Source organism: Elgaria multicarinata, chromosome 16 (genome assembly GCF_023053635.1).
Source record: "Elgaria multicarinata webbii isolate HBS135686 ecotype San Diego chromosome 16, rElgMul1.1.pri, whole genome shotgun sequence".
Taxonomy (NCBI): domain Eukaryota; kingdom Metazoa; phylum Chordata; class Lepidosauria; order Squamata; family Anguidae; genus Elgaria; species Elgaria multicarinata.
Genome location: NC_086186.1, coordinates 30,879,671 through 30,901,064, shown reverse-complemented (window position 1 = coordinate 30,901,064; position 21,394 = coordinate 30,879,671). Strand labels below are relative to the sequence as shown.

At 53.6% G+C, this 21,394-nt stretch overlaps 1 protein-coding gene across 3 annotated transcripts in view; it reads left to right on the top strand.

The window, feature by feature from the left end:
* ANPEP (alanyl aminopeptidase, membrane) overlaps positions 1-17,485 on the top strand; it is a 37,497-nt gene extending 20,012 nt beyond the window's left edge. For all 3 annotated transcript variants that reach the window (XM_063142752.1, XM_063142754.1, XM_063142753.1), the window contains exons 6-21: positions 1,516-1,670; positions 1,898-2,011; positions 2,607-2,750; positions 3,358-3,423; positions 7,545-7,610; positions 8,595-8,770; positions 9,025-9,101; positions 10,046-10,185; positions 10,724-10,779; positions 11,204-11,351; positions 11,583-11,674; positions 12,262-12,372; positions 12,869-13,036; positions 13,612-13,752; positions 13,837-13,918; positions 16,840-17,485. In XM_063142752.1, the coding sequence (XP_062998822.1) occupies positions 1,516-1,670; positions 1,898-2,011; positions 2,607-2,750; positions 3,358-3,423; positions 7,545-7,610; positions 8,595-8,770; positions 9,025-9,101; positions 10,046-10,185; positions 10,724-10,779; positions 11,204-11,351; positions 11,583-11,674; positions 12,262-12,372; positions 12,869-13,036; positions 13,612-13,752; positions 13,837-13,918; positions 16,840-16,992 (1,889 nt within the window). In that variant the 3' untranslated portion in view covers positions 16,993-17,485. The remainder of the gene's footprint in view (positions 1-1,515; positions 1,671-1,897; positions 2,012-2,606; positions 2,751-3,357; positions 3,424-7,544; positions 7,611-8,594; positions 8,771-9,024; positions 9,102-10,045; positions 10,186-10,723; positions 10,780-11,203; positions 11,352-11,582; positions 11,675-12,261; positions 12,373-12,868; positions 13,037-13,611; positions 13,753-13,836; positions 13,919-16,839) is intronic.
* Positions 17,486-21,394: the final 3,909 nt, after the last annotated feature.

The following is a 21,394-nucleotide window of genomic DNA, read 5'->3' as shown; positions in this document are numbered from 1 at the left end:
GAATGCAAACAGGCACAGGGAAGTGTAAACAGGCACCGGGTAGGGTGAGGCTAACAGTATAGAGTCAGAACAAACTCAATATTTAAAAGCTATAGGGAAAAGAAAAGTTTTTAGCTGAGTTTTAAAAGCTGTGATTGAGTTGGTAGTTTTCAAGTGTATCCCGTGGGCCTTTATGGCACAACCTCAGCGGCCTGCTCCACTCCTCCACTAATGAGTGCAAATAAAGTGGCTTGTTGTAGGGATTGGGGGTCAATTTGAAGCCACCCCCGCCACACACCTCGCTGTGTTCAGACAATATGATAACCCCTGCGCTCACGGCAGGTAGTTAGGGAAAACGCCGTCATGTGAGCAGCACATGCGGGGCAGGGGAAAGATGCCACAGGGATCGTCCGAACCCAGCCAGTTGCTTCCTCAGTCTTTAAGTTTGACACTTTTGCAGGCAACGTTTAGAACCGAGTGTTAATCGCCTGAAGCTCAGGAGTACGGAACCAAAATTGGGTGGGTAGGGAGCTAGTTTGTGCACCCGCGCCGTAGCTGAAGGCAAGGGTGGCATGGATCCGGATGCCATTCTAAGCAGCCCCTTCCACTCTCTCTTGCACATCAATACTGCTCACAAGCTCCATGGTGTGTGTGTGTTTGTTTGTTATATATATATATATATTTATTACATTTATATACCGCCCCACAGCCGAAGCTCTCTGGGCGGTTTACAACAATTAAAAATAGTAAACATTATTAAAAGTATACAAAAATTTAAAAAACATAAAAACAGTATAAAAACAACAGTATCCATTTAAAAACAACAATTCTGGGGTCCATTAAAAACAAACTTAACATTGTTAAATGCTGTTAAAATGCCTGGGAGAAGAGAAAGGTCTTGACCTGGCGCCGAAAAGATAACAACGTTGGTGCCAGGCGAGCCTCATCGGGGAGATCGTTCCACAGTCGGGGGGCCACCACTGAGAAGGCCCTCTCCCTTGTTGCCATCCGCTGAGCTTCCCTCGGAGTAGGCACTCGGAGGAGGACCTTAGATGTTGAGCGCAGTGTATGGGTAGGTTCATGTCGGGAGAGGCGTTCCATCAGGTATTGCGGTCCCAAGCCATGTAGGGCTTTATAGGTTAAGACCAGCACCTTGAATTGGGCTCGGAAACGTATAGGCAGCCAATGCAAGCAGGCCAGAATCGGTGTTATATGCTCAAACCTCCCTGTTCCAGCTATCAATCTGGCCACCGCATTTTGCACAAGCTGCAGCTTCCGGACCATCTTCAAAGGCTGCCCCATGTAGAGGGCATTGCAATAATCTAATTTGGAAGTTACCAGAGCATGGACAACTGAAGCTAGGTTATCCCTGTCCAGATAGGGGCGTAGCTGGGCCACCAGCCGGAGTTGGTAGAAAGCACTCCGTGCCACCGAGGCCACCTGTTTAAGGTGCACTTGGCCTTGCTTGCAGAACTGATTGCAACAACTTAGAGCCGTGGCTTTCGAAACCTGCTAATGGAAAATTCTCTCCCCCAGACCAGGTTGCCCTCCCAGATTTTAACGCTGGGGCCATGGAGAACTGGGGGCTGGTGACGTACCGAGAGAACTCGCTGCTCTTTGACCCCCTCTTCTCTTCCATCGGCAACAAGGAGCGGGTGCTGACCGTCATCGCTCACGAACTGGCCCACCAGGTACTCTGCAGGCTGCGAGTGTGGTGCGGCAGGGGCCTCTTGCACCTCCACTGAAACTGAGGCCATGCCAAGGTGCTTCTGGCCACCTGGCTCGCTCCATTCTCTTTGGCCGTCTTCTGAGCGGCCCCTCCCCTCCCAGGACACATGGCATGGATCTGGCATGCTCCACTCCCGTCCACGGGTTGCTCCGGGGCGTTTGAGCTCACTAACCACCTGTTTCTCCCCAGTGGTTTGGGAACCTGGTGACCCTCCGTTGGTGGAATGACCTGTGGCTGAACGAGGGCTTTGCATCCTACGTGGAATACCTTGGTGCTGATGCGGCTGAGCCCCAGTGGAACATTGTGAGTCCTCCTTGTGACTGCAGGAGGGGTGGAGGGCTGTTGAGCAAGAGCGGGGAGTCTGAGCAGGGCATGCCATGCCACAGCACCAAGGAAAGGAAGCCCTGGCATGGGTGAGGGAGAGGAGAAGCCGGCTGCTTCGCAAGGCCCATTCACATGGCAGGCCCAAGCTGTGACCTAACAGACACAGCTTTTGCTGTGCACAAGATCCCTGGAAATTAGCACTCCGAAGGTGCTGAGAAGATACTTCTAGTCTCCTCATAGAACTGCAGGTCTCATGGCTTCCGAGAAGGAAACTGGCTTTCAAAAAACAGCACTGCAGGGGCTTTCTCTTGGTGGCCCCTAGGAAAAATGCTGCCTCATTCTCACATTATGGCAAGGTTGTGGTTGTTGTCATGGGAGGAGGCTCTGATGTGTGCAGGAAGAGCTCCCAGAGCAGGATGGGCATGCCTCCCAAGCAGGTTAATGACCTGTCTTGCAAGATTGTTGTGAGGATAAAATTGGACTGCTGCCCTTTTTGTCACCCCAAGTTCTTTGGTGTGGGGAGGGCTAGATGCAAACTAGATAGGCCCTTAGCTTTTGAGAAACTGATTTGCAGAAAGACCTGATAGTATCGTCCGAGATGTACCGTGTGATGGCCATCGACGCACTGGCTTCCTCGCATCCACTGTCTTTCCCCGAAGATGAGATCAACACCCCAGCACAAATCAGCGAAGTGTTTGACTCCATTGCCTACAGCAAGGTAAGGAGGCCGGCCGGCCACAGCTCCAGCTCCACCTCCACTAGAACGTGGGAATGTTATGTATGCGATTGTTTCTTTGATTTATGTATCTAGACTGTTTCTATACCGCCCTTCTCCCACAAAAGCAAGTTCCAGAACAATGTACAAAGATCAAAAAATAAAATACAGTCAACATCTATCCAGGAACAAGAGAGATAAAAACAACACGTCAAGGGCTCAAACCTTCCCACCCCACAGTGTTAAAAGAACAGCCCAAATGCCTGTGCAAATAAAAGCAGATTAACCTGGTGTCTAAAGAGTACAATGTTGGTGCCAGGCCAACATCTCTTGGCAATAAGCTCAGGCATGGCGTGACCTGGCCTGCAGAGAGAATGCACCTGAGAACCTCAGCCACCTCCTGGGATCTGCAGGGGCCACCAGTTGGCAGCCAGTGCCATGACTGGCAGAGTTCCCAGTCTGTGAAGGGGTGGGGAGGGGATCATGGAACCTGCCCAGTGAGAGTTTTCCCGGGGATCTCTCTGGGAATGATTTGGGTGTGAAGCATGTGGGGCAGGGTGGTGGGTAGGGAGGATGGATGTTCCTCATGCTCCTTCTTCTCTCTCTGCAGGGGGCATCAGTGCTGCGCATGCTGTCAGAATTCCTGACTGAGGAGCGGTTCAAGAGAGGGGTAGCGGTAAGGCCTGCCTTGGCACATGGGGGACCATGATAGGGCCTCTTTTTGGGTGCTTCCCCAAATCCTTTGCCATTGGGTTGGGTGGCAGGGCATGGAGGAGCCAAAGAGCAGCTCTGCACAAATCCCCACCCTGAAAAACATCCAAGGAGGAGGCAAAGCGGCACAGCAAGGGGGGTCCCCTTCATCCGGATGCAAAGCAAGGGCACGGCACTGCTGTTGGCCTGGTGTGTGTTGCCTGTGCCGGCTGCAGGGCTCAGGCACAGAGAAGGCGGACTGTGAGCTTCTTGGGTGGCTTCCAGACAGATCTTCAAATGGCCTTTGGCCACCATTCATTACAGCCATTCCATGGGGCATCCAGATGTCTTTGCCACCCTTTGGTCACCAGTCTGTATCTTAGCTGCTGTTGAGCCTTTCTTTGCAAGGGGGGAGGTCTGTCCAGCCAGAAAGCCCCGGATCCGGAGCGCGCTTCTCTACATAGGTGGATGTTCCCTGGCACATCGCTCCCACAGGTTTTGGGGGTGCATGGCTTTGACCTCTGCAGTGATCCCTCCCAACATGGCCGTTATTCCGAGCGTGCCCTTCCTGCATGGTGTGTGCACCTTTTCAAAGATTAAACCAGAATTTCAGAATTTTAAAATACTCCAAGTTTACCCTTTGAATTTTTCTCAGCATCTCGCCTCAAACTCTCTTCCTATCTTTCCAGTTTAGAGTAAAAGGGATGCTTTGTGTATGTACCAAAGTGGCTGATGCCTTTCTTTTTTAAAAAATAATATTTTACAATGGAATTTCCTAAGCTAGAGATAGTTGGACCTTTGGACTACCTGTAACTTCTGCAGAGGTGGAAGAACAAACGCGGCAGAGGCTGATGAACCCGGATGGTTTTCTGAGGGCTCTTGAGGATTTTCCTGCAGGTTTACCCAGAGGTCCTGCTGAGGCCTTGGTTTCTGCTTGGAATGACAAGCTAACCCAGGCTGCAGACGCGATTGCCCCCCTAAGACCTCGACCCAGTCACAGAGCCATATCAGCTTCTTGGTATTCTGAGGAGCTAAGGGCAATGAAATGGCACGGTCGATGAGTGGAACACAAATGGTGGGGAACCAGTAATGAATTCAACTGAACGCAGGTAAGAACCCATCTTCAATCATTCTCTGGTGTTGGTGACGATAGCAGCGAAGAGAGATCTTACTTCTTGGCCATCGTTGCATTTGCTCAATGTCAGCTGGTGGAGCCTTTTTGGGTGGTGAAGGGCCTTCTTGGCGTAGGCTCCGGTGTGCAAGAGCTGGAACCCTCGAAGGCCTTCCGTGACCAGTTTGCTGTGCTTTTTGCAGATAAAATCATTTGCATCTGTGCCGACCGTAGGCACCATAGCTTTGATAGAATCAGGTATGAATAGAGCTAGGGTACAGTCTAGTTTTTCTGTTCGGGATACTTTTCATCTACTGGAGCTGAGTTGGAGATAAGGATCTCAGAGGTGTCTTTTCCACTGTCTGGAAGGAGGCCAATAGTTAGCCCTTTAGTAAGAATTTCTTTTAGAATGGATGGTTTGGGACAACTAGTATTCAGTGACTAGTCTTCCAGTCTTGGGCAAGAGACATAGGAGCACAGGATGCTGCCATATACTAAGTCAGTCCCTTGGTCCATTTAGCCCAGTATTGTTGACACTGACTGGCAGCCATGGCTCTCCAGGATTTCAGGCAGCAGTCATTCCCAGTTCTAACAGGAGATACCAGGGTTTGAACCTGGGACTGTCTGCATGTAAACAGAGGCTCTACCACTGAGCTATGGTCCCTCCCTAGGGAAGATGTTAGAGCATGTGCTGGCTTCCCAATACCCATCAGCATTGGATGATGCTGATTGATCCATATCAATCTGGTTTCAGTTTTAGGATACAAACAGACTTGGTAGCCCTTGGTGGACAACATACGCCAGGGAATGGATATGGGGAGTGCAGCCCTCTTGGTTCTCCTGGACTTCTTAGGAACTTTTGATGATGTTGACTATGGCATCCTTCTGGACCACCTATCTGGATTGGGCTTGGGAAGTGTAGACTTATGGGGGGGGGTTCAGTGCTTCCTAAGAGGATCAGTCACAGAAGGCAGTGCTGGGGGACTATAGCTCTACACCCTGGTCATTGGCTTATGCAGTGCTGCAAGGTTGTATTTTGTTCCCTGTGCTTTAACCTCTACATGAAATCTCTGGGTGAAGTCATCTGAAAGGTTTGGGCTGAGGTGTCATCAATATGCAGATGACACTCAGCTCTACCTCCATCTCCACATGCCACGGAGACTGTGGAACACTTGAACCAGGGTTTGGAAGCTATTTGGGGACAGTTGAGAGTGAACAAGCTGAAACGTAATCCAGGCAAGATGGAGGCTTACAACTGACCCCAGGCCTCCTGAAGGACCAAGTGTGCAGTTTGGGGTTTCTCCTGGTCTCAGCACTAGCTGGGGCACTCAGGTGGCAGCAGTGGCCAGGAGGGCTTGCACCAGCGTGGCTTGGCATGCCATCTGTGACTCAGGAGAGGACAGGGGTGGGCAATTTGGGAGCCTCCAGCTGTTGAGACTTACAAGGATGAAGGATGCTGGGAGTTGTCGGGCCCAGACACCTGAAGGGCCACACCTGCTCTGGTGATGTGCAGGTTAGGTTACTTCAATGTGGGGCTCTATGTGGGGCTGCTGCCTTTGAAGAGGTTTTGAAACATCTGCTGGTATAAAATGTGGCTGCTCGAGTCCTGGTCGGTGCTAGGCAGCCAGATCATGTGACACCTATATTGTACCAGCTGCACTGGCTGCCAGTGTGTTTCTGGGCCTAGCTGAAAGTATTGGCCTTTAAAGCCGTAAACGGTTCAAGTTAATTGAAGGGCTGCTTTCATCTATACCGAACTGTCCATACTCTGAGAGCAAAGCCAGAGGCTCTGCTTGCCAAAGCAGTGAGGCAGGCAGGCGTGAAAGACAGATGCTCCCTGCTTGTGGAACTCTTTGCCAATTGGTGTCCGCCGGGCCCCGTCATTGCAGGCCTTCAGGACATACCGTTTGCGTTATCCTGTAACTGAGTCAGGACGTCATAGGGTGCCATTGTGTATAGGCCGTTATCTGCTTTTGATTGTCAGTTTTGGTTTTATTATTATTTCATCATTATTTTAATGTGTTTTGTGGTTTTGAATATTGGATGCTGGCTTGGGAGGGTTTTCCCTCAAAGGCAGCTTATACATCTTTTACATGAATAAATTTGAATGTTGGAATGTATTGAAATGGAACCACATCTTTTGTTTCTCATGATGAAACGGCGCAAAGACTTATTGCTTGCTGTCCTTGGTATGATGAAGAGGCAGTTAGAGCACTTTCTTTCTGGAAAAGCAAAAGTAGCCCCAGGAGTGGTGCCTGATGAGCTACCTTTCAGTGAACACAGGTGCCGTCCTCGGGAGAAGGAACAGGCCAGGACATGTGAGGAGCAGGATGACACCTGGCTTCACTTTCCTTAACAGTGGAGCAATTCCACGTCACCTGTGGGTCTATCTGAGAAATTGCCCTTGGTGGGAGAGCCTCATGATTCAAAATGGCACACTGGGAAGTATTTTGAAATTCTAGAATTCTGGTTTTTTTAAAAAATATTTTATCATTCATTCATTCCATTTCTATATCACCAAATAGCCAAAGCTACTTTTAAAAGGTGTGTGTTAGTGTATGAAACCCCTGCGTGCATACTCACAAAAGCTGGTGTGTTTGGGGGAGTGAAGAGGGGAGAGTAGGAAGGGAAGGGGGGGCAGGACAGCACTGAGTGCTCCCTGTCTCTGGCTTGGACAGGATATGGCAAGTTTATTTGCAATAAAACAGATAACAGGGAATATGTTGTGGATGGCATGTTGCATGCTGCAAGCACCACAAAGGAGAACAGCAAAGTCCCGTAACGCCTACTTGTTGATATACCTGTGTTGGCGTGGAGTGGCTTCCCATAAGACAGAATGGTTTCTGTCAGGTCTCTGTCCCATCTTGCCTCCTGTCTGGACATTTTGTAGCCCGCAGGCCCAGGCTGATATGTCTGCACTCACTGTAAGCACCAGCCTACTCAGAACCGAACCCAGCCTGAGAAGGTTGACTCACCTGAATCTCATATGTCCACAGTCGTACCTTCACGCCTTCGCATATGGAAACACCATCTACGCCGACCTCTGGAATCACCTGCAAATGGTATGTTCTGAAGGCCCTTTGACTCCCTCCCCTCCCCCCCCTGCAGGGGCACACCCCTCCCCTCCACTGAAAGTGCCAGTTGAGGATGCTGCTTCTGGCTGAATGGGGGACCTCTTCTCTCACCTGGGGAGCCAAGTCTTCCTTGGGGGCAGGGGGGGAGGAGCAGGAAGAGTCCTTGCTTACGTCTCCCTCCACTGCTGCTGTGTCCTGGCCGGACTTTGGTTTGTGCATCATAGTTTTAGATGCAATGGAGTTAAGCACACCTTTCCCAACATGAACCTACCCGAACACTACGTTCAACATCTAAGGTCCTGCTCTGGATGCCTACTCCAAGGGAAGCTCAGTGGATGGCAACAAGAGAGAGGGCCTTCTCTGTGGTGGCCCCCCAACTGTGGAACAATCTCCCTGACAAGGCCCGCCTGGCGCCTTGTCATCTTCTTGGCGCCAGGTCAAAGCTTTTCTCTTCTCCCAGGCATTTAGCAATATGTAATGAGCCTGGGTCTGCTTTTTGGCTCATTGTTTTTAAACTTGTTATAGTGGTTTTAAATGTATGTGTATATTGCATGTTTTTGTGGTTTTTAATTTTTGTATATATATATATTTAAGTGTTTTTATCTTACGTGAACTGCCCAGAGAATTTCAGCTATGGGGTGGTATGCAAATGCAATAAAATAAATAAACTGACACCCGCAGCATTCCCAGCCCCCAGCCCCATCTACAGAGCCCGTTTCTTTACCAAGTGTTCGGCTAGATACAAGGTCTTGAAGGAGAAGCCGGAAGTTCTTTCTAAGATGTTTGAGAAAGTCCATCAATAGCTATAGGGCAAAACATCCCTGTAGGCCTGGAGGTGTCAGCCCGAGGGGCAGACCTTGGTGTCAACGGAGAGTTTAGCAAAGGGTTAGGGCTACTCTGGAGCTGTTGCGGAGGACCTGGCTTGAACAACCTCTCTTTGCCCCTTCAATGCTTCTTCCCTGTCTTGGGCAGGTGGTAGACAATGACAGCAGCTTTACGCTCCCTGATGATGTCAAGACCATCATGGACCGCTGGATCTTGCAGATGGGCTTTCCTGTGCTGACTGTACATACTTCTACTGGGGATATCACCCAGCAGCATTTCCTGCTGGACCCGAACACTACTGTTGAGCGACCCTCAACATTTGAGTAAGTGGGGAGCCCTGAGCCACAGTCTTCACAGAGAGACCAGACCTAGGCTAAGTTCCAAAGTCCAGGCTGCAGAGACCTGAAGGGCGGGCTGAGGAAGTTGCCCTGGAGCATCTCAGCCCCTTGCTGTGCCTGGTTGAGCAGCTGTGTCCTCCAGGCCCCAGCTGTCCCTTCCTCAGAGACTAGCACACCTTTTGCTAGAGTGAGGACAAGGGAAGACAGCGGCCTCCACCTGACGGTCAGTTTTTCTGCAGCTACACCTGGATAGTTCCTGTCTCCTGGATGAGTTCAGTTAATGGGGCACAGATGTACTGGCTCAGAAGCAAAACAGGTATCGTTCACTTACACCATCCTGACACCTTTGTATTGCCCGAGAAGTCACTGGGATGATAATATTACTATTATAACTTTTCAAGTTTCAAAATACCTGGTCGCAGTAGCCCTGTGAAGTAGCAGCTTCCTTGAGGGCACCCAGCGAGTTTCGTGCAAGGACAGCTCCGTGACGTCACCCTGCCCCAGCTGGATATCCTCTTGGCCCCAGGCCAGGAGAGCAGGGTCACCCCGGCGGGTGCAGCAAGGCAGGAGTGATGGGCTCTCTCTCCCAGGCACCAACAGGAAACGTGGGCCTGTTCACATGACACGCTAGCCCATGATGGGTGACTAGCCATACAGGGTGGGTTGTTTTGCAACCCAAGGGGCAAGGGCACAGGCAGCAGCTTGGCCAGATCACAAATGGTGATCATCATGGCCCTACTGGGCGAGAGCAGCAGGGGTTTCTGTTGCTCTTGCCATATGGCTCGTAGCCTGATGACCGTTACCCACAATGGGTTGGCATGCCTGGGTTTGGCTGACATGCTTACCCATTCTGGGTAAAACAACTACTGCAGACCCTACTGCAGCCCGAAGGTTCTCAGGGAGGGTTGTTTTGGAAAACAACTCACCTTGCGAAGAATGGTCTGGGTTCAGACAACACGCTAACCAACAATGGTTTGTTGCAGTAAACAAGTCTTCATTGGTTGGTGTGTTGTGTGTCACTGTCTTTCAATTTGTCTGCAGTGGTCTATCTCTACTTCATGTTAATCTGACTGGGAACACTTTTGGGTGATTTCAGTCCATCTTTTTGGCTGTCTCACCTGAAACCACACTTTGCAATGGTGTAGGAATTGGGCTGTGGCCCTTAGAAGAAGTGGGAGGGGGGAGAGGCATTGACCCCTGGGTTGCAGCATCCTTAGAGCATCTCTAGGGCGGTAAGACCCTCCCTCTTTCTTTCTGCAGCCATAAATTCCAACTTCTCAACTGGTGCTAACTTTTCAAATTGGCTGCTACTCAACGTCAATGTCACAGGCTATTTCCGGGTGAACTATGACCAGGAGAACTGGGACCGGCTCATGGCGCAGCTGGACATCAGCCACCAGGTAGGCCTCCGGCTGCCCATCCTCTCCTTCCACCCTCTAGCCAGCTATGGTCTGATTCACATGCCCTGCTGCACTGTGGCGGCGCCAACTCCCTCCCTCATCCCCAAGCAGCTTTCTCAGAAGGACCCCCTTTCACGAGCCCTGCATCTCTTGACCGAGCAGAACGTGGACATGCCTGGTATCAGCTGCTGGCTTCTCTCGGGAGTGTTTCAGAGTCACCACAAGTCCTCTGAGCACGGACTGTGCCACTGCTTTGAATAAGTGGGGAACGTCCCTGATTCTCCAAAAGCTTCATGGGGGGGGGAATGGGGGAGCCTGGGCTCCCAAGCTAGACTGGCTCCCCTGAGATGGGGCTGATTGGAACAGGCTAGACATCCTCTGACGCTGCCAGGGGGCCTCCTCTGACGCTCCCAGGGGCCTCCTCCGAGGCTCCCAAGGCCTCCTCCGAGGCTCCCGGGGGCCCTCCAGCCCTGCAGCTTCCAGCCCCCTCCAGTCCTCGCCCGCTCCCACTGCCAGCTTGACTCTTGCTTTTTTCCAGGCTCTCCCTGTTCTAAACCGTGCTCAGCTGATTGACGACTCCTTTAACCTGGCCAGGTGAGGAGCTTGTTTCCCCCCACCCAGATCGCCCCCAAGCCCACCTGCCTCCAACCCATCGTTTCGCTTTCGCTCTTGCCTCTGCCAAACCTGCGTCCAAGCGCTCTCTGGTGGAGGGTGGAGGTACTGCCAGGAGACTTGAGCTGCCTGATGCGGACCTCGTAGGACGGCCGTGTCCACGGCGTGGTTTCCCCAGGGTGGCGCCGGGGATCCCCGTGGCCGAGCTGGCCCTTGTGGAAGGAGCAGGGAAAGGGGTGGGGTGGGGGAGAAGCGCCGTAGCTGAAGGCTCCCAGATCCCTGACTCGTCGCCAGCCCCCTCCGGCTCCTGGGCAGAAAGCCCAAGGCACGGGGCTGCTGCTCTGCCCCCAGCCTGCCCCACATGCACCCTCCGCTCCGCGCGGTCTCTCCCCCTCCCCCCTTTCAGAGCGAAGCACATCAGCACAGTGCTGGCCCTGAACACCACCCGCTACCTGGCCAAGGAGAGAGACTACCTGCCGTGGACCGCCGCCACCAGCAACCTGGGCTACTTCAAAATCATGTTTGATCGCAGCGAAGTCTATGGGCCCATGAAGGTGAGTTCTGCGCTGCAGGGCCGGCGTGGAAGGAAGGGGCCGCTGTGTCTGCCGGGGTGGGCTGGGGGTGGCTGCTGTGGCCAGCCAGCATCTCCTTCTCCCCCCAAGCAGGGCAGGGACAGCAGATGGTGTGTTTGGGGGGGGAGGAGGGGGTTAAAGACTGCACCCCGCTTCAACCTGCCTCTTGGGGAGTGATGCCAGAACCCAGCTCCGCTTCCCCTTCCTCTGCAGACCTACGTCCAGAAGCAGGTCACCCCGCTGTTCAGCTATTTTAAGAACCTCACCAACAACTGGACCAAAACCCCAGAAGGGCTGATGGATCAGTGAGTCTCGTGGGACAAAGGGGGAAGGAGGGGGAAGTGGGAGCTGTGTGGGTGTGCTTGGGGGGGACGACGACACACAACTGGCCCAGTTTGGGTAGGAAGGCCCTCAAAGCCCTCCTTAGGGCTGGGGTCAAGGGTAGCCGGTTTGGGCCCCTGCCGAAGGGCCACAGCCAGCAGGGCCTCCCAGACTCATTGCTGCCGCTCCCCCCTGCTCTCGCGGTGGCCCAGAAGCGGTGGTGCTGAGAAGCCGGGGGCCCATCAGGCTGCTCCCGCCGGCGCCTCCTGGCTCTCTGCCTGTCAAGCAAGCGGGGAGGCGAAAGAGGGCGAGGAGTGGCAAGGCCCCTGAGGAGGAGGCCCATGGGGTGCGTGTGTGCGCACGCGTGTCTCGCCCCAGGAACCTGGAGCTGCCCCTGGCCCAGCTTTTCCATGAGCTACACGTGGGGAGAACCGCCAGAAGGAGTGGGGCAGTGCTGGAGGTGGCGGGGAGAGGGAGGGAAACAGGCTGACCTGTTGCAGCTGCCATCAGAGGCTGGAGGAGCAGGGCCGCCCCCGCCCCCCTAACCGGATTCCCCTCCCTCCCTCCGCAGGTACAATGAGATTCTGGCCATCAATACGGCCTGCTCGTATGGCATTGCCGAGTGCCAGGACCTGGCCACTGGGTTTTTCAATCAGTGGATGGCAAATCCCAGCGTGAACCCGTAAGTGCTTGGCTGTGCCCTGCTCTGCTCCGGCCTGACGGGGCGGCGGTGGTGGTGGTGGTGGTGGTGGTGGTGGTGGTGTGGGGACAGAGCAGCCCTTCCTGGGGGCTCTTCCGCACGGAGCAGGCTGATTCCTCAGTTCTGTTCTGGCTGCGTCCACTTGCATGACGGTTTTGAAATTATTATTATTATTATTTATTTATTTATATAGCGCCATCAGTGTACATGGTGCTGTACAGAGTAAAACAATAAAATAGCAAGACCCTGCCGCGTAGGCTTACATTCTAATAAAACTATGATAAAACAATAAGGAGGGGAAGAGAATGCACCAAACAGGCACAGGGTAGAGTAAAACTAACAGTCTAAAAGTCAGAACAAAATCAAGTTTTAAAGTTTTGTTACTGAAGAGATGCCTGTCGTTTTTGAAATGTCTATTTGTCCTGTATTCAAACACACCAAAAGTATCCCCTGATACACATCTTCTTTTTGCTTCCAGGATCCCCCCCAACCTGCGCTCTGTCATCTACTGCAGTGCCATCAGCACAGGTGGGGTGGAGGCCTGGGACTTTGCTTGGGAGATATTCCTGAGGACCACCGTGGCATCTGAGGCTGACAAGCTCCGTGGGGCCCTGGCTTGCAGCCAAGAGCCCTGGATCCTCCAGAGGTGCCTGTTAAGCCTTCGTTTTGCGTGGGTGGGTGGGAGGATACACGGGGCTTGAGATGCCATTTTAATCATGTGCTGCTTCTAATAATGTATTAGTTTTGAATGTTTTAATTAGTTACATGTATTTTATGATGTTTGCATTTGTGTGGTGCCCCGCCTCGATCCAGAGGGAGAGGCGAGTAACAAATAAATAAATAAATTATTATTATTATTATTATAATTATTTTTATTATTATTACCCTATTTCTTCGATTCTAAGACACACTTTCCCCCCCATATAAACATCACTAAAAATGGGGTGCGTTTTAGAATCGCGGGTGTGTCTTAGGGTTTTTTTTCCTGTTGGTGGTACTGAAATTAGTGTGTGTCTTACAATCGAAGAAATACAGTATTATATTACGCTGCTTGGGATGAACAGGGAGCAGCCCCCAAACATTTTAGGGCCAGGCCTCGGCCCTGTGACTTCTGTGAAAGTTCGATCCAAGCATAGCTATGAGATGGGCATATCTGGACCTTGGATCCAGGCCCTGATGAAAAGCAGCATGGGTTGGACATGCTCCACTTCTGCCCCATAGATACCTTCAGTACACACTGGACCCCACCAAGATCCGCCGGCAGGATGCCACGTCCACCATCAACAGCATTGCCCGCAATGTGATTGGGCAGAGTCTGGTGTGGGATTTTGTGCGTGCCAACTGGAAGACTCTCTTCACCCAGTGAGTGGGGCAGGTTGGAGAAGGGGGCGTGTGGGGAGGGGAGGAGGCCTCCAGCCTGTGCTGATCTTGTCTCCCCTCGGCCAGGTATGGCGGAGGCTCCTTCTCCTTCTCTGGGCTCATCCTGACAGTGACGGAGAGATTCGCTTCTGAATATGAGCTCCAACAGGTAAGGATGACGTAGTGCGGGAGGAGCAAAACCAGGGCTTGCTGACCAGCGTTGCACGCATAAAAGCAAGGAGCCCAATGCCCTGTCTCAGCGAAGAGGAAGAACGCCCGCTGCCTTGGAGGGCCCACAGCTGGAGGGATGCTTGGGGGGGGGGGGGGCAGTGGGGCAAGGAGGCAGACCCCCTCCAGGACCCTGTTTCCCCCGCTTGTTTCAGAAGGGCAGGGTTGCGTCCTTGAAACTAGCTCTGTTCCCAGGTCCCCACCTGCCCCCCTCCCTTCCCAACTGACCTTCTTTGAAGTGAAGCCCCCCCCCCGCCTCCTCCAAGTCTGGATGCCGCTCTGTGGGCACCAGTTTCATCCACGGGCACTTTGACCATCTCATTTTCCTGCCTCCCATGATGCCCAATTCACGTCGCCTGTTTCCTTGCTCCAACTACGAAACCGCCTCTGCAGCGCCTCCCTCTCTCGCTTCATGTTAGTCAAATTCTTTTTGGTCTGTTTGCGGTCTTGCTCTTTGCATCTTCTTTCTTTTGAATTCTGAATATATTTTTTAAGAAGCACTTGCAGAATAATACTTGAAGGAAAGAGGATTCTAGCGCTAATGAAATGGTTTTTTAAAACCCGCCTCCTTCCTAGTCAGCCCCATTTTAGCAAAGCCCTTATTTGTTCAATTAAAACCCTGCTAGAACACGGGCAGAGCGCCCCGGTTAACGGGGGTGGGAGAGAGACGCTGCCTGTTGCTGGGTGGGCAGAGCAGCCTCCAGCCACGCTGAGCAGGAGGCCAGAGGGGCAAAAGGCCCTGCTTGGAAAGCCACCAGTGCAGCCTCCTGCTCAGTTTTATAAATAAAATTGTTTTATTTATAAAAACAACCAACAGTCTAAAAACACAAATATAAAATATAGTATAGAAAGCACAACCAGGATAAAACCACGCAACAGAAATTGATATAAGATTAAAATACAGAATTAGAAGAATAAAATTTAAATTTAAGTTAAATTTAAGTGTTAAAATACTGAGAGAATAAAAAGGTCTTCAGCTGGCGATGAAAGGAGTGTACAGTGTAGGTGCCAGGCGGACCTCCTTAGGGAGCCTATTCCACAGCTGGGGTGCCACAGCGGAGAAGGCCCTCCTCCTAGTAGCCACCTGCCTCACTTCCTTTGGCAGGGGCTCACGGAGAAGGGCCCCTGTAGATGACCTTAAGGTCCGGGCAGGGACATATGGGAGGAGGTTATCCTTCAAACAACCTGGCCCCAAACCGTTTAGGGCTTTGAATGTCAATACCAGCACTTTGAATTGGGCCCGGACCTGGACTGGCAGCCAATGAAGTTGTAAAAGGACTGGCGTAATGTGGTCTTGCTGGCCAGTCCCTGTTAGTAAACAGGCTGCCCTGTTTTGTACCAGCTGAAGTTTCTGGACCATTTTCAAAGGCAGCCCCACGTATAACGCATTACAGTAATCCAAGCGAGAGGTTATCAGAGCATGGATAACTGTAGCTAGGCTATCTCTGTCCAGATAAGGGCACAGCTGGTATATCAGCCTAAACTGATAAAAGGTGCTCTTTGCCACTGAGTTCACCTGTGCCTCAAGTGACAGTTCTGGATCCAAGAGCACCCCCAAACTACGGACCCGATCCTTTAGGGAGAGTGCAACCCTGTCCAGGACAGGGCAAACATCACCTTGCCGGACAGATGAACCACCCGCTAACAGTACCTCCGTCTTGTCTGGATTGAGTCTCAGTTTATTAGACCTCATCCAGTCCATAATAATGCAGAAGGTCCCAGGTTCAAATCCTGGTACCTCCAGGCAGGGCTGGAACCTCTCCTGCAGAATCATTGCTGCCAGGCAGTGTCCACAGCACTGGACTGGATGGGACCGAGGTGCGCCTTCAAGGCACAGCGTTGGCCTCCAGCTGCCCACCATCATTCTTTCCTACAGATGCTGCTGGTTCCACGTGGGGTCCAGAGGCATTCATGGGAATCAGGGCGGCTAGTGGCCAACTCTGTGCTTGAAAGCTCTCCCAGCCCCCCTTCCCCCACCAGGTATCATCAGGGCACTTAGTGAGCGTCCGGGGTGAGACCATGAGCATGGCGGGGCCCACGGGCACCACGTTGCCTATCCCCAACAGAGAGCAAAGGAGCCATGGGGACGCGGCTTCTGTGCCTGGCTGCCCCCTTTCCTTGCTTGCCTATGCAGGGTGCTTTGTCCTGGCGCCTTCAGCCGTAGCTGGAGCGTGGAGGGTTGAGACTGGAGTCCTGTAAGCCATTGGCCAACCGCACGAAATAAAACTAATCCGAGGTGGGGAAATTACTGCTCAGTGGAATTTCGCCTCCCCACCCCTCTGGCTGCGGCAAACCCACTGACATGAGTGGAATGAGGCGGCATTGTTCACATGGGGAAGGGTGAGACAGTGTGGAAACCCAAATTCACTCAGCGGAGGCCGTGGTGCGATTCTGAACCCATTTTGGGGATCAAGTTCAGCAGAGCCCCTTTCAAGTTCTGGCTGGTTCTGACGGCTCCACGAAGCGGGAGCCCCCAGCCTCCACTGGTTTCACTCGTATTATTTATTATTATTATTTATTACATTTATATACTGCCCCATAGCCGAAGCTCTCTGGGCGGTTCACAAAAGTTAAAAACAGTGAACATTTAAAAGTATACAAAACTTAAAACCATCAAAAACATAAAAACAACAGTATCCATTTTAGCCACTCGTAGCCTCCAGTGCTGGGAACTGAAGCGCCCCCCCCCCGCCCGCCCCCACCCAGCCCAGCAGCGGGCACCTTCCTCCCGCTCCCTTCTGGGCTGCGGACCGGCAGGCCGAGGCCCCAGGGGCAACTTCTACTCAGCGCAGCAGTGTACATGTGGGTAGAAATGCAATACGTGGATGACGCCGCTCGCTTTCTTTCTGTCCCTTCTGGCAGCTGCAGCAGTTCAAGGCGGACAATGCCGACGTGGGATTTGGCTCCGGCACCCGGGCCCTTGAGCAAGCACTGGAGAAGACCAAGGCCAACATCAATTGGGTGGCAGAGAACAAGGCGCCCGTGCTGGAGTGGTTTAAGGCGGAGACCCTGTAGAGTGGACCGTCCTGTCGTGGGGAGGGAGAGGGGCACTGCGAAGGGAGAGAGGGAGGGAGGGCGTGTCTTGGTGCACACCTCCTCCCCAGGCGCTGTCTCCCGCACCTCTTCTCCCCCAGTGGCCCTGCAGGGTTCAGCGACCTCACCTGGGCCTCGTTCTTGTCCCACCCCCTGGCCAGCTCCTGGTGATGCTTCGCAGCCTCTCCCTTGTCTGCACATGTTCCTAGGATGCTGTGTGGCGCAGGGCGCTGGGGCCTGGGACAAGATGCCCCCTGCCCTGCCTCTCCATTGGGCTCTCATGATGCACTGCACTGCGGAGGGGCTACTCTTGTTCTGCTTGTTTCAGTTACTATCTCAGGGGTCCTGGAAGGAGGGAAGGGTGGGAATGTAACACACGACACACCCTCCACACACGCTATTGTGAGATCCTCCCCCATCCAGGAAGTTTTGTATACTTTTGTAACCCCAATTTCATAAAGTCCCTTGAAATGTATGTTCTGTTGGTTCGGATGTTGAATGTAAAAGCCCAGCCAGTCCTGTAGTCAACTTGGGGGCTGTCTATTCGTCTTCAAAGCCCCAAGGCAGCTGCGAATTGGCACTGTGTCAGTTATATGACGCAGCCACCAACTCACTGCCACCACGGGGCAAATGCATGAAGCTGAGAATTAGAAAAGTTGGCGAGTTACCCCAACTTTTTTCTTCAGAGTGAGGTCACCACAGCAGGGGCGGATGGCAACTGCTGATTGATTGCTGGAAGCCGGGAAGAGAGCGGGTGGGTGGGTCCTCCAGCACCCACATGACTGCCGGAACGCCCCATGCTCCCTCCTGCCATCTGGATTACTTGCCACCACCCTGCAGCAGCAAAACCACGGGGTTCAGCGGCAACGTGAAGGCAGGCCCCTGGTGCCAGATCACTCCGTAGCTCCTCAACTTCTTTGCGGACGGGGAGCTGCTGCGCTTCACCAGTGAGCAGGCCAAAATCTTTATGAACCCAAAGAAAAGGGTAGAAAGAGAGACGCGGGGTGGGGGGGGGGAGTTACCTGGAAACAGACAACAAGCCATCTTGTGCCCAAGCAAGAGGAGTGTTTCTATTATTTCATACAGTTTTAGATCCCTCTGAGAGTGTCGCCTTCTCGATCCCCACAAGCACTCTGAGAGAGGACACCCTCATTCCTAGCTCACAGATGGGAAGTGGGATCTGAAAGCCAGTAGCCAACAAAGACCGCCCAACGAATTCATGGCTGAGCAAAGATTTGCGTCACTGAGGCCAAAGCCCCCCCTCCCCCAGTGTGCCCACCAAGATAAGGCTTTAGAGGAGGAAGATGCCCCGGAGTCCTTCGTGCCTCAGGAAGGGCCTCATGCTGCCCATGGTCTGGGGAGCGGCAGGGTGAGCATTGCTGCCCCTCAGTAGCGCCTCACGCCACTGGTCATCTCGAGGCTGGCTTGCTCTTTTAATGGCTGCCCACTCCACAGAAAGCCAGCAGGTGCTGGGCTCTGGGTGCATCGGCCCCCGGGCACTCCATGGGGGGAGGGGGCACACCGTCCTGAGGACTGCAAGAAGAGGAAGAGGTCTTACGTGGGAGAAGCAGTGATGACCTCAGTCAGGACTCCACCATGGCTAGGAGATGTGGGGGGAGGTACACTCTGCACATGCCCATGGAACTCTCCTCTGCATATTTTTCATAAATGTCAGGCCTCTGGAGCTTGTTATTCAAAGCCCAGCGAGTCCTGCCTCAAATGTAGCTCTGGGCCTGTGTGGCCGTGAGCCCAAATTCCTGCAGCACAGCAGGGACCGCAATGCCTTACCCATTCCAAGGCTTTAGCAACCATCCACTCTCGCCAGCAGGACACACCCCTCAGATGCTGCCCAGCCAGGGCTCGGAACCACTGGCAGGCAAAGAGCTGTGCTGGATCGGACCGAAGGCCTCTTCAGTCCAGTACTCTGTTCCCACAGTGGCCAACCAGCTGCCCCAGTGGAAAGCCCTCCGGCAGGACCTGCTGCCTCTGATCCTGGAGCCGTCAGGGCTAGTAGCCATGCGTAGCCTTCTCCAGGAATTTGTTCAATCCTCTTCTAAAGCCGTCCAAATTGCCGGCCCTCATCGCATCTTGTAGTAGTGAACTCCATAGCTTAACTCTACGCTAGTGTGTGAAGACGTCCTGCCCTTTATCTGTGCTGGATCTCCCACCAGCCAGCTTCATGGGATGACCCATCTGGGCTCTAGCATTTCGCCTCCCTATCCGCTTCCTCTTCATGTTTCTGCCTGGCAAAGGACCCTGCCACGCACCCTGGGACAGAGAACCCTCTTCCCCACAGGGTCAGCTGCTGCCTTGGCAGTAGGCAAGAAACCAGCAGGCTCTGTTGGGTCTGAGCAGCCTGCAGAGGAGGCTGGCTTTCAAGATGGGGGAGGGCACGTAACAAATTGATCAGAGCGTGGCTTTTCTGCATATTTATAAAACTTCTATCCCACCTTTCTTTACAAGGGAACTTAAGGCGGCTTCCAAATGGCATGAAAACAAAATGCACAAACCAGCAATGACAAAACCAAAGGAATGTAATGGCAGCATGTTTTCTCTCCACTGAGTCACACCACACAGGCCCCTATCTGGGGCGAGGAGATTCTCAAAACGAAGACTGTTGGGGACATTCTTCACTGGGGCACCTCACTGGGCTTCTGGTCTGGGCAGTGGGGACAAGGCCGGAGTGCCCTCCAGGCTGTGGGCCATGGGCCAGGTAAAGGGACCCCGGGGTGTTGGGGACTGGGGTGTTGAATGCCTTGAAGGCGCACATGGGCAGGGCAGGAGGCACCTGCCTCCCACAGGAACGGACGTGTGGGGCTGAGCAGGCGAAAGGGGTGGCCTGGTCACAGGAAAGGGCCTTAGTGGGGGAGGGGGGCAGGTCATTGCAGAAGATCTGTGGGGGGGGGCATGCAGCCCCTACCTTGCGAGGAGTTGGTTCTTCATCCTTACAGGCCTTGCTTGCTCCACATGCCGGACGGGGGCAGGGGGCTGCAGCCTTGGTTTCCATGTGGGCAAAATCCTCGGGGATGAGCTAAGGAGAGGAGATGCCTGCATTTGCAAACAAGATGCTGCCCCCCCCTCCCCAGGTTCCTGCAGTGGCAGCAGGAGCCCCATCCAGCCCCTGCCCCCCCCCTTTGGGGACAATATGGGGGCAGTGCTCAGGCTGTAGAGTCAGACGTCTGAGCCTCCTGAAGAAACTCTGGGATGCTGCAGGGTGGAGATGCAGCCCAGCTCTCGGCGACTGCATCTCCACACTGGACAACCAGTGTGGAAGGGATGCTTTAGGGTGGATTCCTGCATTGAGCAGGGGGTTGGACTCGATGGCCTTGTAGGCCCCTTCCAACTCTGCTATTCCATGATTCTATGGCCCTTGCAGTTGGTCTGTCCCAGGCTGGCAACTCTTCTAGGCAGCACCATAGCCCAGGAGGGCCCTGGGGGCAGCAAGGGGGCACTTGATCCAGTCCCCTCTGCACCAGCATCCCCTGACGGTGGCCCAGCAGCTCGGAAAGGCGGCCGACGTAGCAGGTGGCGAGGCGCAGCGTCTCGCTCTTGCTCAGGCTCTGCGCAGTGGGCAAGTAGCGGCGCAGCGTGTGCAGGGCCTGGGCCGGGCGCTGCATGCGGAGCTTCTCGCGCTGGCTGGCGCTTCGGCGCTGCCTGCTGGCAGTGATGCCTCGCACCCTCCGACCGCCTTGCCCAAGAGCTGCTTTGTGCTTTGGGCACAGGCCGCAGCCATGCTGGGGGACGAGGCTCTCACTGCTGCAGGCCGGTGGGAGGTGGGAGGCTGGGTGAGGACTGTCGGAGCCAACCGAGGGAGCGGCCTGTGAGCTGGCCCAGCCCCCCGGCACGGCCCAGCTGCGGTCTGCACCAAGGAAGTGGGCTGGGTTGCTGGGCATGTTGAAGGGCTCTGGCCACTTTGGAAGGGCCGTGGGGGAGTGGGGCTTTATGCTGCCTCCGGGCTGTGAAGTGGCACATTGGCAGCTCTGCGGGAGGGTCAAAGGCCATGGAGCCCAGCGAGGGAGTGGTGGGAAAGGCTGCTCCATTGGTGAAGGTGTGACTTTTCGCTGCTCTGCTCTTTAATTGTCACCACCCTGGGCTTGGGAAGTGTGCAGGCAGCAATTCACAGAGCCCCGTGAGCTGCCAAGTCTCTTAGCAGCCTGAGGGCAGACCCATAGCGTCCTGGAGACTCCCTCCCACAGAGGCCAGGAGAACCTTGACCTAGGGTGACCATATGGAAAGGAGGACGGGGCTCCTGAATTTTTAACAGTTGTATAGAAAATGGGATTTCAGCAGGTGCCATTTGTAGGCTTGCAGCACCTGGAGAAATTCCCTCTTCATCACAACAGTTAAAGCTGCAGGAGCCCTGCCCTCTTTTGTATCTGGTCAC